Genomic DNA, 16,942 nt, shown 5'->3' with positions numbered 1-16,942 from the left:
ATTATCCATGGAGGGTTGAATTGAGGGCAACTGGACTTGGCTGAAGATAATTGAAGACGTTTCCTCTCTTCACTTCTAACTGACTGTTGGGGAGTCCCAGGTATAAACCTCTGTGGGGTCGTTATCAAGGTCATTGATACCACTTGGTTCGTTAGTGCTCCTTACCTTCTGTACAGTCTTTAAGAGTCGTGGTATTTAATTATGCTATATCTATTGCTTCTAACTACAATATTGCGACTGAATTTCATATATGGTTTACACTTGGCCCTTCTCACAACAGCATCCTCTCAAAATCTATAACAGCGTCACAGGCTGCATGCTTCAGCGACTGCCTTGGAAATATGAGCTGCCAGCCTGTCCGTCCTCTGTGGCAGCTTGGGTGTTTGGTGAACGGGGGAGGGCGGTCCGGAGGGCGGCGGGCGGAGTTAGCGTCTGGTGTTTTGGTTGGTCGGGAGTGACGTGTCTGGAGCCACTTCCTGGTCTGCCTGCTCTCTGGAGGAGGAGAGGGAGACTGCAGTGTTGTTAGTTTGAACAAAATGGCTGCGAGACCACTGTCAACGAGAGCTCACTGAACGCCTACCATGACTGTCCGCTCCGCTGTCTGGATCCACACAGAATGTATTCTCCCGGAGTCGTTTCTCACTTTGCATTCGCGGTAGCCAGCCCGTCGCTAGTCGTCCAGCTGGCGACCTAAACAACAACAACAACAACAACAACAAAAACAACAAAACCATTTCTTTTGCACTTTAAAACAAGTTGGCCGGCGATTTTTGACGAAAACTGCCTGATTTCTCTGGCTTGCTAAACCTCGCAACGGTCGACGACTTACAACGTCAACCAGCTAACGTTAGCTAACACAATTTAGCTGCTTTTACAAGTCATTTTTTTTATTCGTATTCGTTTTTTTGTTTTTGCTGTTAGTTGTGCTTCATTCCCCCTCCCCGCCCCTCGCTATATCGTGACGTTTTAACAAACTATTTTTTTTGGCGAGTGTAATTTCACGGCATGTTTTTTTAAATGTTTTTGCTCAAAGCATAAATTACCGTATTTGCTGTGTGTTTATCTGGCTGAGTAGCCGTTGTTTACCTCGGTATCTTGTCACCAAGCTGCTTCAGCGGCAGTCGGCTTATCTGCCAAGTCTGACTTCAATTGCGACTGAATCTCTGCTCCATCTCTTAACGGGTAACTTTAGAAAAGACATCGGAGAATGCTTTTTTTCTGCATATTTTTTTCTGCCATGCACCGACTCTTCACTGAAAGCTGCCAAAGCTGTGGTTAACGCAAGGTAAGTTTTAAAATTTAACAGATTTTTTTCCTGATTAATTGGTGCCTGTCAATGCTGAATAGTGTGAACGGATCAAAATCGCAGCGGCAGGAGGAAAGTGGATAGAAGATAGCTGTAATGTCAAATAAATGCGCAGAATAATTAACTATATAGCGACATTATTTTTCAGAGCATGTCATGTGTATTCGGTAAATCTCAACCAGCTCACTTACTTAACTACAATGGTAATACACCCAGCAAGCAATGTCAAGTTTGGGTGTCACAGCATTATAACACCCATTAGCAATCATCATCTATGCTTACTTAATGTGCCACAATTTAGCTATTCACATTTTTTTTTCTACCAAAAAAAAATGGGATTTTTATGTTGATGTGAGACACATCATCCCCCCCCCCCAAGCGAGCACCCAAATACCCAAAGGGTTTTGTTCAATGGGGATCCCCGGCAAAATGATAATGTGATGTTGGAGCGACAAGACAATCCTATAGGAACAACTGATTCCAGGTTTCACTCTTCTCAGTTTAATCTTAACATAAATGATAATGAGCAATACAGATCTGGTTTACATCATATTCTGTAAAAATGTATTTTCTGATGTGCTGCTTTCCGACATAAATAACGGGGTCGATGACTAGAATTAGTATGTGTTTATTTGAAGGCGCTTGCCATGAAAATGTTGGGAACTTTTGTGTTATATCACAGCTCTTTTATGATTGGCTGAGTGGGACTGGAACACACTCCGCACATGTGAGTGTGTAATGTGATGATTTCTTTTGACTCACTGAGAGAATTGCCTTGCCTTTTGAAATCTTTGTTATTAGAAGGTAATAGGTTTGTTTCGATCGCACACTGCTACCTATAGGTTGTCGGTTGGCTGCTATATTATGACAGCAGGGCTTCATATTTGATGTTTAAATATTCTGATTTGTGCCTGCACATCGCAGCTGCGGAGTTTTCTCATTGTGACGGAGGCGTCACATTGAAAACCCATTTTCACTCCCCTTGAGTGTTTGGTTCGTTCTGTAGCTGTATCACATAATGTATCTTTGCGCGCTGTTGTACATTCCACTACACTAATTCCAAGTACATTATTAAACATAGCTGTCCTGTCTCTCTTCCTCCTTTCCTCCTCCACCCCCCCCCCCCGGCTCGGCGAGAAAGCCGGGGATTCTGATTGAACTGTCGCCTTCCATTGCATCCCCCCTTCCTGCATCCTGTCCCCAGGCACTGGAGTATAGCTTTTAATGTCCTTGTGTCTTAATTGAAGTACATAATTTCCCGTTCAATTTCAAACCCTCCCTTCTATCCCCCCCCCACCTCCGACATCTCTGTCACCACCGTCTTATCTCTATCGTCACACACCAGTGAGATGATGAAATGAAAAAATGCGTGCGAGCAGCAGTGGCACACTTACACGTGTACACTCGCAGTGGGAGCGTGGAGACTGTTTTGAGCGTTTATTTGCGTGTATGCCTTCGCTCCTGTTGTGAGTATGACTGTGCCGTGTCTTGGAATGCTTGTGTGTTGCCCGCAAATGTTGTGTGTTTGTGTCCGGATCTGCCCAGTGAATACACACGTGGAATGCCATGGGGAGTGTGTGTGACCATTTATGTCAAGCTCAAGGCCCTGGCAGTTGGTTTAATGCCCTGCAGTTGTTAATCAGGTCATGAGGTGCCTCCTGCATGCCCTAGACACCCAGCTGATGAACAGACACACACACACACACAGCCCTGTTCTCACCCAGGGTCAAGGGTCCTCCCTTCTATATACATGCCCAGTTTCTAAAAGGCTGATGAGTACGCAGTAAGGGGGGTGGCTGTGAAAAGATGTTGCAAGGGCCCTCTGGTGTGTACGTAAAACTTGTGAAGAGGAGAGAAGAAAGACCTAAAGCCTGGTAAGAGGAGGAGGGAGTCTGGTGGGTTTTTTTTTTTTTTTAAGTCCCTCACAGTCGGACGTACCCTTTCCAGACACAACAGCTTTACCATAGATACCCCTACAGCCACAGCAGGTGTCTCATCTGGAGGGCACTGGGGCAAATTCAGGGTGTGTGGGGGTGTTAGGTCACCTGCATTGGGATACCCCGAAGGTATTTCATGTTGCAATTAAGATGTCAGCCGGCTTCTCTTTCCTTGAATGTTCTTACAAATGTTTGTAGTCAACGGCAGGGCTGGTTGATACGGTCAAATACCTTGATATGGATATTGAGACAGTATTGTAGGGATCACTATCGGCACTTTCACAAAATGTTTACACAATGAGATTTTTGATAAATAATCATCAGTAATGTGGATATAATGACTACGCGGGTAAAATTACGCCATATCACGATTACAGTATCCAAAATGTGAGACGATATCTAGTCTGCTGAGTAGTATAAAAGGCTAGCCTTTGTTATTTTGGGCAAAGTAATTTGTAAATTATCCACCGGGAGAACATGGATAACCTTGATAGTCTATGGTGAACACGGATAGTCAATCAATCTACGCCAACATCTGCAAATCTACACGCAGACTTCGCTGTTGAAACATTTCAAAGTATAAATTAGCTCTATCCTGAGGCGTATAATTTGTTCTTTCCCAGTGCAAAAGCACCCAAAACGAGAAATTCAGTCTCTCACTGGGGCCCAGACTCAATGAATTATATTACTACTTTTGCTATTTTGGCAGCACACAAGCAGGAAACCCATAACCCATGTTGGCTCTGGATCTAACCAGGCTGTAGGCTGTTGGATTCTAGACATTGTTTTGATTAGAGTGTATTGTAACAAAGCCATGAGGACAAACCTTGGCAGTAACTCCATCTGCAGTCCCTTATCACTGAAGGGGCAGAATCATTTGTTTAAAAGGAAACCCAAGGCTTGCTTTGCCTTGTCTGACCCTTTACAGACAAAACATGCGCACCGACCTCGTCCTCAGGTTGCTGTCATCTGCCTCGTTTCCTCTACAGAACCAACCGGAATGGACTGGCTTTACCCTATGTCACTGCATCCCCCCCCCCCCATGCATGGTTTTAGCTCTTATATTCTGCATTTTTATTTCCATGTGGTAGTTAGCCGGTTTGCCTAAGAGTCTGCAAATTCAAATAAACAAAAAGTTCTTTCAGTCCCATGTCAGACATTTTGTGTTGGCCCCGGTAAATCCCACTTAGTCGTGCTTTGGAAAAGTGGCTTGTGTTGTCTATCCCTTTTCCCAGTCATTGACCTTAGCCCAGGCCTGACCGTGGTAGTCACTGAGCCTGTGATTATGAGGCTTTTCAAACAACTGGCACAGTCCTGATAGATAACGCGCTTAACACCACCACAGGGTGCTGCTCCAGTAGGGGGGCGTTGACAGTAAAATCAGCTGGATTCAATGGGAGACTGCCAAAAGCCATTACCCTTCTTCCTCTGCTCTATGGATGGCTATTTTCAAGTCGAAGGGGGTTGAATAAAGACTTACCAGGCAGTTGTGTTTGGTGTGGCCATTGTACTAAATGAGGAGTGTTTGTATATGTGTGTGTGTGTGTGTGTGTCAGTGAGAGGGGGGTGTATTTTGACTGTGTTGTTCGCAGTAATAACAGCAGGTAGTCAGGAAGCCAAAAATAGTTGCCATATCTGTAGTTGAACGGGCATCACCCTGAAAGTAAACATAATCAATCTGTCGTTAACAAAGTGCCCAGTAAGACTTCATTCATGAGTTTTCAGGGAGTGGTTTAAGATGGTTTTTTTGGCGTTTCTCTCTTGAGAAATATTCCCCAGGAAAAACCCGGGGTTGCCATTGATGTCAATGTCTCAACACGGTTTACTCAACCGTGCATCTATACCTCTGTCTTGACGAGGGTTCCCCACAGACTGTTTAGCTGTGGTATGAGAGAATGATTTCATGTTAAGAGAGTCATAATCTTATATTCTAGACTCTCTGATCGCAGTGACACTTGGATGAGACGAGTCTGTAAGTTGTTACATTAACTTTTCATAAGGTGAAATAATAAATATTTTCCTAACGTTGGGTCTGAACTGCTGTAGCGATGGTTAGCTAGCAGGTATTTGTTGTGACCAGCAGTCTTGCATAAAAAAGACAGAACTGGGTTGAGCTTGTGTTCATTATTATGTCATACTCTTGGCTTTTGCGTGATAGAAGTATAGGAGGCTTAAAACAGATGAGTCCTGCGGGTGTTTGTGTGTGTGTGTGTGGGGGGGGGATTTGGGGGTCTGTTTAAGCAGCGTGTGTGCCAATGGAGGGGGCAGGGGGCTTAGGGGGCCCACCAGGGGTAAGCCAGGTCAGAAACTGAAGCAGTGGGATGGGGGGAAGGGAAGCTGAAACCTGGCGAGCTGCTGCCTGTGAGTCTTGGCAGGGGTCCAGGGGAATGTTCAATGTGCTGAGATTTGGTAGGGGCCTCCTTCCCTCTCTCTCTCTGCTCCATGTCGGTTAATTGGAGAGACATGGAGAGAAGGAGAGGGACATCACATGGAGGCTGACAGAGAATATGCAGGACATCCAATCTACAATGTTCCCTTTTACTTACTCATTATGTAACAGGACTAAGGCCCTACACCACTTCCAAAGCCCTCAGTTAAGGCTATGTAAATAGCACTCGCATGTGCTGCAGCTAATGCTAGTAAGCTCGAGTCATTTGTTTGCTGTAAGGACTGTTATATCGCCTTCATATCAACTTGAATACAGTCAATGAAACTCAAGTGATTACTGTGTATTTTGATTGTTAGAAAGATGTTTGACTAACCGAACTGCAGGAAATTATCAACAGAACAATTCTTGTGTCAATGTTTGAGTTGCAACCTGCTTAAGTTAAAAAAATATATCATTTATTGTAGGAAGATAATATTATGTCAAATTGTACCTTCTTTAATAAGGTTTTGATGCTGACATTTCTATATTTTTTTGTAGTATTCTTAGTATTTTAAGAACGCCGCCATGAGCTAAATGTATAAACACATTTCTGGTGGCTACAGCTGTTATTGTGAGCCTTGATCTCACAGTGACAGTTTTCATGCTAGGTACAGCAATTGGTATTTCTACATTTCCTCCATCATCCCTACAGCGTTATAGGAAGGGCTGTCACTTTCTCTCTCTCTCTTTCTTTCCTTTCTCTTCTTCCTTTCTGGCTTGCATCAGAGCAAGCTTTGTGTAAGCACAGCATTTATTTTCTGTCTCTCTTTTCAGGGTCTATGTTATTGCTTACGCTGTTGACAGCCGGCGAATAGCTTACTGACATTTGTTGTGTCAAAGTATCCTTGAGGGGGAGTATAGCCCAGCCCATTATCTCGTTTGTCTTAGCCTGCATCATGTGTGTGTTTTGGTGTGTGTCCTTTGATTTAGTTTGCTTCTGCTGATTTTGACAGTTTGATGGTGGCAGTAAAGGCAAGCTGCGTAGCCTTTGAAACACCAGTAAAGGACCATTCTCAGACTCAGCTTATGTCTAAGTCCTCCTAATCTCCCAAACATAAATTAACAGATGCACAAAAGACAGCAGTTGCACTCCGCCAGTTTCCTGAACTCAGGAAGGGGTTCACCTTGAGGGTTCACTATGGGGTTCACTGCACCATACTGCTGTAATAACAAATAACAATAAATAACAGATTTGCACCAACCAGAAATAAAAAGAATCACAGGGCAGCAGCCCGGTGCATTCAGTGCTCTGAGCTGAGGCAGGAGCAGTCTTTGCTGGTGGATGGTACAAACCTCCAGAAGTCCAGAACCTGTATTTCACATGGTGGACACGGGAAACACGTCTATCCGTCCTTCGGTGCGCTGTGGCCGGCTCCTCGGTGCAGCAGCAATTCCGGGAAAAGAGATCTGACAAGGAAGAGAGAAGAGGGCAAAACAGGATCCCTGAGCTGCCAGACGGCCGCCTCGCCTCTAAAACAACCGACAGCTGCTTTCCGTTAATTTATCACCAGCACAAGGAGAGGGTAAAGAAAAGAGTGAGTGAGAGAGAGAGAGAGAGAGAGAGTCAGTGTGTTGTGCTGATTCTTGTCTCACTTGTGTTCTAAAATTCATCAGATTCAGTGCCCCATATCGCTATTTTCCAAGCTACACGTAACACAGCCTCTACGCTTGGCTCAAACTGTTAACTGTTAACAGAATTAACGTTTCTCATTACTCAACACCAGACACCCATTGAACATACATGTGTCTACATGGTGCAGACACACGGACTCTGACGAGGACGCATCTGGATGCACTGGACCACTAAATGCTCTGCCGCGTGGGTGACGTTTGCGAACTGGGCGGCGTTTGGTTGTTGCTCTGCATTTTACTGAAGTATGTTTCTGAACCCACTCTTGATTCATATTTGATCAGCACCGCCTAGTTTGACAGTTTGATCTGAGTTTCGTGAGCCGGCCGCGGTGCGCTGGAGGGACCTCATTTGCATCCAGGTGAGGTCGAGTCGTGATTATGCAAAGTCAGATACGGCGGTTGGTCCGTCAGTCGGATCTGCAGCTCTCCATAGAAAACGAACGGGATCCATCGACTTGACACCCGTCAACAGATTCGGTGTGTCTGCACCTTTTAGGAGATAGCAGGCTAGCGGCGTGAGCATGGGGCGCCTAGCCAATCCTAGCTCTCGAACGCTACGCAGGGCGTGTCTTGCCAAGAAAAGCAGAGCGATCCATAACAACGCAGGCCTGCTCGGTCTTGTGCATTGTGCTGTTTTTCCTATTTAATGAGCTGCCACCGTGTTAAAGTTTCATATCGACTTGGCAGAGGAAGCAGCCAGAGACACTGAGCTCTAAAATTCTGGAGGCAAACCTCAAAGCCGTTATTTATAGCACAGCTCTGACTCTCTCACTCTCTCTCTGATTCTTTGACTTTCTTTCTCCATTTTGCTTCCCCCCTTCATCGCCGCTCTCCACCCACCCGTTCGCCCTCAGTCAGTCCCTCGTCAACAGATTCCACCAACCAAGAATATTACTGCCACAGTTCATTGAGCAAGTCCAGTCTAGTAGCAATAAAGTATGTTGTATATTTTCACAAGCCGCTCTCTCCACCTGCTGAAAGCAAAGCTGGTATGAGCAGAATGCTTACAAACCGAGCGGCCAGTGAGACTTTCAGTGTGACTAAAGGATAGAAACACACCAAACAACAACATTGTTATTACTGCTTATCAACTGTGGAATTTACAGGCTTGTTTTCCCTGAGACATTCAGGTTGAGTAAACACAGATGCACACCCACACACATTCATTGAGAGTTTAGAGTTCTGTAGCAGCAGTAACAGGTATTGAGGAATTATTCCCCAGGTAAGGCCTGTCCATGATAATGTCCCATGTAATAAGGCTCTGGAGAGCCCTGTGGCTTCTCTAATGCCACAGGAATGGCTGGTTGGCTGAATGGTAATGGTGGTGGAGAGTGGATTTACCACATTCTGTGGCCACGACCTAACCATATTACTTTTCTGCTGAGAAAGTCTCCTCTTCGTTTTTCTTCCTCTTGCGGCCCCCCCCCCCCCCCCCCCCCCCCCCCTCTGTGATTGGTGTTGTGTCTGTGGTTGGTCTGACAGCCGTTCAGAACACGTGAAGCCGAGTGTTTTCCTTGTGGCTCTTTCCCTTTTTAAGTTCTCTCTCTCTCTCTCTGCCTTTGTCTTCACACCGGTGCAGCTCTTTTTTTATTCCCCTTTAATTCTCTTTTTCACTCTGCACGTTTCCCCCTCCTCACCCCACGTTTTTCTCCCTGCACCTCTAGCTACTTGTGGTCAAGGTGCATGGATATTTCAGTGCCCTTAATCCAGTTTTTTCCATTTCTTCAGTGAGAATTCTCTTCTGTCGTCCTCCTCTTCCAGCATAGTCTCTCTTCTTTCTCTCTCTGCCCTGTCTGCTTCTCCGGCGGCTGTCGTTCTTAATTGGTGTTGCTCTGTGTCTGCTTTCATCCTCCGCCTGTTTTTTCCCTCCTCTCAACCCCCCCCACCTCCCCCCCTCTCCTTCTCCACCCGCCTCCCTCTCCTCTGCATCCCTGACGGAAAAAGACAGGCATCAGACAGACTTCCTCCTGCCTATGTACATCAAGCTTCCCCCGTGTGTGTCTTGTGTGTTTTTATGTGACTGGGTTTGTGTGTGTGTGTTGTGAGTCTCTAGCCTCTTCATTCCTGTACAGCGTGTTCTTGTTGTCATAGCTCCTTCACTATAGCTTAGCCCTATAGTCCCAGGATATGGAGCTGTGTTGTGCAGCACAGGAAGAGAGGATTTTGCCTTTTGCTGCACAGAGGCCCCAGTTTACTGAAACTTAGGATGTTTTCCTACTTAAAGAAATGCCACTAAGTCAGTGTGGGATCTCCTGTTAGGGCAAGCTTTAAGGTGGAGGAAGGAGCAGGGGTTTGGGCCTTCATATGTGTATTGTGTATGTCATATGTGTATTCTGTTGGCTAAGGTGATCTAAGCCCTTTTAATGTCGGAGGATATTGAATGACAGACCGTGGCCTTGTGGGTCAATAACCTCAAAACAGGACATATTTGCCTAATTGCAGTGTCATACTGCCAGCGATGGTAAACCTGATGCTGGAGGGTAGACGCTGCAGGGTCACTGCCGAGGAGATGCTGGTGTCAGCAGTACTGAGGGAGAGAGAGAGAGAGAGAGAGACAGGGAGAGGCAGGTAAGGATATATGTGGGAGCTAACAGAGGTCAGGAGGGAAGCTAACTTTGGCATCGACTACGTCAGCTCAAAAGACAACTGTCCCCTCTCTCACGTTTCATATGACAACAACTGTTCTTCTACCGCGGAGCGTCCAACATCTGATAACAAAGACAATCCTTCCATAGTGTGTTGACATATAGGAAATAAGATGAGGATAAATCTAGGTCAGCAACAATTAATCAACATAAAACAACTGTTTTGCTAATAAATTAAAAATTTGTGAGTTCCAAACACTTTCTAGTTCCAGCCTCTTTGTCTAATGTGATATTTCATTCGATACGTTTTGAAGATGCTGCCTTGGGCTTAATGGTATTGTGATGGGCATCTTTCACAATTTTCTGACATGATATTGACCAAACGATTGATCAATAAAGAAAATAACCGGCAAATTGATCTGTAATGAAAATAACTGTAGATGTATTTGTTCTCCAGTGACCTGATTTCCCCAGCCATCATTCCCTGTCATCCTCTGCGGCATCAGACATAGTAACTAGATGGGGTCTGGGGGTGGGGGGTGGGGGGGTAAAAGGTGAGACTCCCAGAATGACATGGTCAGCTGTAGTAGTGAGGCTATATCACAAGCAACTGATGAGGAAAGAGAAATCTAGCACACAGAGTTAATAGCTAAAGCCGGTTTCTTCCCCCTCATATGTGGGTGGTTGTGGCTCAGGAGATAAAGTGGGTTGTCCACTAATTGCAGGGTTGGTGGTTCAGTCTCTGGCTCTCACTGCCCAGTTGTTCCTGACGGCAAATATATCCAGCTGCAGCCGCAGAACGAACATGCAGTATCTACATGACACACCCACTTTACTACATGATACACCCACTTGGTTAGGTTTAGGCATGGGGGGGGGGATGTTGGGGTCTGTAGGGAAGTCTGCAAGACTACAGATAGAGATAGATAGAGGTGTGTATGTTTGAATGGGTGAATATAGGAAAAGCGCTACATTAGTACAGTCCATTTACCACATCCTCTGTCTCTTTCTCTGCTTGCTTGCTGTCACCGTGTCCCCGTCCCCAACCCTTCTCATCCTCTTCTTTTTAGTTTTTGGTGTGCAGTGTTTCGGGTAACATGCTAAGAATTGGAGAGAGAGGAGGTATAGTTGTTGAAAGTAGTTGTCGCCATGGTCTGGGAACATATGAGACATACTGGTTTTGAAGTGCCCGTGGGAAGAATGAACATGTAAGAGTCTGTCCATTCTTGATTAAAAGCTCTGTTTTCGCTGTCGACTTTTCTCTTTTTTAGAGCACGCCATGTGAAATTTCTTTTCTCTGACTCACTTTTCTCTCTGACTGTTTTCTCTCGTCTCGCCTTGTCTCTCTCCCCTGTGTGTGTGTGTGTGTGCGTGTGTGTGTGTGTGTGTGTGTGTGTGTGTGTGTGCGTGTGCGTGTGCGTGTGCGTGTGCGTGTGCGTGTGCGTGTGTGTGTGTGTGTGTGTGTGTGTGTGTGTGTGTGTGTATCTCACTCACTGACTCTAGCTGCACTGCTTATCGGCATGCAGAGATTTTATTGGCCGAGTAGCATCATGTGAGATGATTTACAACACATACAATTGGTCTGCGAGTTTCCTGGACCGCTAAACCTGTGCCGTAAAGGTTAGAAAAGCTGCGCCGCTTAAAATAGAAACGCTCCATCAAAATGATCAGTTATAAGTCCCGGTCAGGATAGGACAGTCAGACAGGACGCCTGGGTCCAGACCTGGACTGTGGTCCCCCTATTAGTCAATGACTCAAAACAATTCCACGATAATGAAAGATGATAACGTACGGTGAATATCATTAGTAGCCCATTGATATTAATGATCATGTGAAATTTTAGCAGCAACACTCATAGTGGAAACACTCCTGCACATATAATACACATACTGCATACAATTATCTGTGTGTTCACAAACGCACACACACCCACATCCACACATAACCGGTGCTCCTATTTATTACCTGAGGGCTGCCGTCCCCTAGCTGCTGAGGAAGCACAATAATACACACAGACTCCGGTGTGTATGAAAAATAGGACTGTGGAAGTGTGTGAGAGAGAGAGAGAGTGTGTGTTTAGCAGGCATTCACATTGAAAGCAGCCCTGCATTATAACAATGCAAGGGGTGTATTTTGCTGCAGGTGAGAAATAAAACACAATCCAGGAAGTCCAGTTTGAGTAACAGATCCATGAGTTTGAAAGCTGATCAACACGTCTCAGAGCTTTATAATACTGAGAGACAAGATTTTACAACTTTGGAAATATCTTACAGCAATTATTTTTTCTTTTTGTTTTGACGATGGTGAGGTAAACAGTAGAAATCCAGAGTTCATGTTACAAAGTGGTCCAATAAGCACACTTGCATTTGATTGACCAAAGCTGTGCCTTGCCGGATGATGTCACATTGCGTTGGCACCTCTACTGCATCACTGGACTGCGTCTTTCTTCACGCAGCGCTAAACTCAAACTATGTGAATGCGGCCTTAGGGAGCAATCAGAGGAGGAACAAAAAAAAATGAGGAAGAGAAAATACAGATGGAGGAGAAAATAGCAATGTAGGGATATCTTCTTTCTTTCATTTTAGCCCTGCTGCCATGGCCACTAGTCTGGCAGTCTTCCCCAGGGTTTGGCTCTAGACTGACTGTTGACAACAGTGTTCGGTGTCCCCCCCCCCCCCCCCCCCCACATCTCCTTCGCTGCCCATCTGTATGTCTGTCTAACCCTTGTCTACTTTCTCTTTTCCTTCCCTCCCTGACTGCCACAGAGACATGACTCCAGCGTCAGACTCTCTGTGAGGCCTCTCCTGTCTCTTTGATTGACAGCTCCGTCTCCCTGCCAGTGGGCAGTACAGTGGGAGGCAGGTCTTTCATTAATGTCCTGTTATGAGCTTCAGGATTCATTCATACATTTAGATTTTTGTTGGTGTCCAGGCCCTGTGTAGGAACATTAGTCAAAATCAGTCAGGACTGTTTTCATTATCAGTTCATCTTTCAATTCTTTTTCAATTAACTGAATAAAGATTAGTCTTTAAAATGTCAGAAATGAGTCAAAAACACCTCTTACAATTCTCTCTTTGCTTGCTTTGTTTAATCAACTGTCCAGAATCCAAATATATGAATTTATAACAATATAGAACAGAAAAGCAGGGCTTTCTCTTCTACTTTTGGGGGGCTTGAACCAGTAAATGTTTAGTATTTTTGCTTGACAAATGACTTTTAATGGCTCTTAATCAGCCATCAGAATAGTCAGACCACATTATGATGTCATCATTTAGCTTTTGCTCTCACAGTCCAACGTTATTAGCCAACATGATCAGCTAACAACGGGTTAAAAAAGGACTCCCTAAAACAAATGACATGGTCAGGAGTCTTGCACACAATGTAGAAGCTTAGAAACAATGCAAGCCACAGAATTTGTCCAAATAATAACAGACTCCAACTCATAATATATGCCGTCATAGAATTCCATTCCTGTTTGGTTTCAATAGAAAAAGCTGAGTTGATCTAACACAGTCTTCTGCAGCGTTATGGTAGTGATTATTATTGTTAAAGTTCGTGTTGTCGAGTTTGTGCAAATTGAACATATTGCTTAAGCAGTGGTGCACTTTATGAAAGAAAGTTATGTCCTTCCGTTGAGGATGAAACACAATGGCTTATTGTACAAGTCAGTGTGTGTGCGTGTGCGTATGTATATGCACTTCTCACAGGATGGCAAGCAAACAAGAAATAGGCCATTATTCTACACTGACATGGAGATGATTGATTTTACTTGTACGTTTTAGAGAGCGGTATAATTGATTTGATATGACATAGCGCTGTATTATAGATTAGTGTCCATTGCACTTAGCAAAGACTAAACACACACACATTTAGTCCTTACGGTCCAGCTCATGCCTCTAATAGTTTCCAGTCACTAAAGCTGAGCCAAAGGAAATACAGGCTGAAATGAAGCACTTAGTTTCCCTGGCCCTGGGGCTAGCTATGCAGCTAGTTTGACTCACGCCCACTGGAAACAGATCTTGGTAAAAAAAAAAAAAGGGCCTTGTGTCTTATTCTCTCTGTCTGTTGGCTTTTACGTTGTCTTCCTTTCAATCCTTTTAATCCATTGGCTTTTTATTTTCTTGCTGCTTCCTGCTGTCTTTAAACCAGCCTTTTTTTAACACAGACCTTCACTCTCTTATTGTTCGCTCTCTCTCTGTTTTTATCTCTCTCTCTCTCTCTAACTCACGCATGTGCCTTTTTTTTTTTGTTAATTCAATTCAATTCAATTGGCTTTATTGGCATGAAAGTTTCAAGAACAATGTTTTCATTTTTCCTTTTTTTTTTGTCCCCTTTAGTCTCCCCTTTACATCTTCTCCTTTTCAGTTTTCGTCCCATGAAGGAAAGTCTTCCTCAGACGTGCCTGCTGTGATTTATGTATGAATTGATGATTGTTGGTGGAAAAGTTTTTCCAGACACTTGGCTCTGACTTACACATGGATCAAAAGGAAAAGGGAGGCTGAAAGTTTATACGCTCAGTATATATGTGTGTGTGTTCATTGCGATCGTGCCATACATGTGTAAAGTGTTTTTGACGCCGACGGGGTGCGCAAAGTCATGAAAAAGTAAAGGACAACTAAGCATTTGAGCTTCATGTTTTCACTCGTTGCTCTTTCCCTTTTCTGGTCGGACAGCTGAGAGAAGCTAGCAACAGAAGAAAGAGAACCATTTGATGGAAGAAAAGAAAAAGAAAAAACAAGAAGAAAAGACCAAGAAGGACGTCGCTCAGAAAAAGGTGAAAACTGATGCACATGCTCACACACACACTCATTAAAGATCCTCCTAATGAACAGCTTTCAATAAAAACAGTCGATTTGGCTGATTAGTGTGGATGTAGGCAGCGAACCACTAGCCAACAAACAATTGACCTATTCTGTCCAACGCTGACAGAAGAATGTATCCAGTAGTTCTTTTCCTGTTATATAATGCTCCTCAAGGTTTTCTCATTACATTTTTTTTGTATTATTATTGCAGTTTGAAAGATTGTTGAACATCGTCCTTGCTATATTTAGTTCAAGCATGTCCGTTTCTCTCTCTCTCTCTCTCTCTCCCCCTCTTGCAGGCTGCTGATCAGAAACCCAAAGGTGAGTGTCACCATCAAGTAAACTTACAGTCTCTCATCTACTTTTACATTTTCAAAAAGTACACGCTACCCACTGATATGCATTAATCACTTCTGATTAACGCACACTGACCCATAAAGGCATATACACACATTATTCACGCCTTATACACATGTAGCATTTAGCGTTCTTGTACACAGATGGACACACACAGTTTGCACATGCATGCACAATTGTGCCGTTTGACTCACTGTGTCTCACACACACACACACGCACAAACACACACACACACACACACACACACACATACACACACACACACAGCAGAGCAAATACAGTGAAGTCAAATGCAGAGTGACGCCCAGTACGCCCGCAGCACCAGGCAGTGAAGCGTGAGTGTGCCCAGACAGCACACTGTGTTGTGTGTGGGTAGTGGATAGGGGGGGGAGGGGGGGGGGGATGGGGTGAAGGGGGAAGGGAAGAGGAGGAGTGGAATAAAAGAAGGGCATGGAGTGCAGCTGAAACGCAGTGAGAGTGGAGCTGAAAGAACAGTGTCCTCACGTGCCCTTGGTGTTCTCTTAAGATGCTGAAACATGTTGTTTCTGTGTGTTGCTGTTACATCGGTTATAGATTCAGGTCACTGTAGAAGCAGAACAGCGGTTTCCGGCACAACTTCACCTACTTCCAAAGTGCCTGGAGAAGAGAAAAAGACTCCAGAAACACTTGTATATAGAACAACTTCATTGTTATAATTGCTTATGGCTTTCATCAGGGTCATCATGAAACTCATTACAAACATCATTTAAATAGGGAAGGTATAAAGCCGGAAAAAAAACTTCAAACTAACCGAAACGCATCTGTCTGACAGTCAAGTAGTTCTATATACTAAAAGTATTACTGTAGTTTTGACTTCTTATAGTTTTAGATTGAAACTTTAACAAAATACTGAGTGTTGCTGCCGTCAGTTGTTCCAATGACAAGCTTGTGATTTGCAAGTACAAATATCTGCGTGGTGGTTTATTGTGTATACTTTCAGTTTACGGATAGATTATTAGAATCCAGTGTTAGGTTTGACATTAACACCACCTTCCCATTCCCCTGAATGAGGAAGTGTGCCCAAACGTTTAACTGGCACTGTATGTATAGTAACATGTTCCCACAGCAACAGCCATTACTGTTTGATGCTTTTTCCGGCTTCAAAATAAGGAAAAGGTTGTGCCTCAACTGTGACCTTTCTAAATCTTAAATACATTTAAAATGAATGAATGATGGTGTGAGCGATTTAGCTGTGTTCTAAGCAGACGTACGAGGCCCTGTCTCTCTTATTGCCTCGTATTAGTCGAGCAGATCGTCCTTTGTTTTATTATTTTTTTTAACTAGCACCAGTCTGGTGTGATTCCTGCATTTCCAGTTGGTAATGATGCAATTAAAGTACCATTCTTGAAATAGGTTAGGAAGGGTAAAGACAGTACATTGATCTGAGCAATCCTCAGTGTGTCTTTTAGCGTGCTAGCCCCCCCCCACCCCACCTCTCTCCTCCAGTTTGAGCACCAGCGTGGCCATCTGGGTGTAACTGTCGGGCTTTAACAAAGGTCATCACAGCTTGCCTTAACGCTAACCCGCCTATATAATTGCCCTCCCTGTGTTCCACTGCCCTATCTGTGAGCTTGACCTTTTACCTATAAGTAAGTTCCAAAGGCCCCACACAACGCTAGCTTATCTTTCATTTGAATAAGCATTTAATGCCCCTCTTCTGCTCGAGTGATGTCATGGAAATGTGATTTTTTTTTTTTCCGAGGAAGAATTTCTGACTCCCTGAGGTTGAATTTGAATTCAGTCTCCGATGTGTTTGATGTCTCTTTGTATAGAACTCAGATAAAACATACTTGTCATAAATAGTCTTTAGAGCGAGGAACAAAGAACATATGCACATATTAGGAGAGAACAAGCA

General features: G+C 44.2%; 1 protein-coding gene across 3 annotated transcripts in view; it reads left to right on the top strand.

Moving 5' to 3' along the window:
* Positions 1-517: 517 nt before the first annotated feature.
* Positions 518-16,942, top strand: part of LOC122978760 (trinucleotide repeat-containing gene 6C protein-like) — a 56,228-nt gene continuing 39,803 nt past the window's right edge. For all 3 annotated transcript variants that reach the window (XM_044345733.1, XM_044345732.1, XM_044345735.1), the window contains exons 1-3: positions 518-1,285; positions 14,562-14,662; positions 14,990-15,011. In XM_044345733.1, coding sequence (XP_044201668.1) covers positions 14,600-14,662; positions 14,990-15,011 — 85 coding nt within the window. In that variant the 5' untranslated portion in view covers positions 518-1,285; positions 14,562-14,599. The remainder of the gene's footprint in view (positions 1,286-14,561; positions 14,663-14,989; positions 15,012-16,942) is intronic.

Source organism: Thunnus albacares, chromosome 3 (assembly GCF_914725855.1).
Source record: "Thunnus albacares chromosome 3, fThuAlb1.1, whole genome shotgun sequence".
In the NCBI taxonomy this organism is placed as follows: domain Eukaryota; kingdom Metazoa; phylum Chordata; class Actinopteri; order Scombriformes; family Scombridae; genus Thunnus; species Thunnus albacares.
Note: the sequence above shows the minus strand (reverse complement) of the source record. Positions and strands in the feature narration are given on the sequence as shown.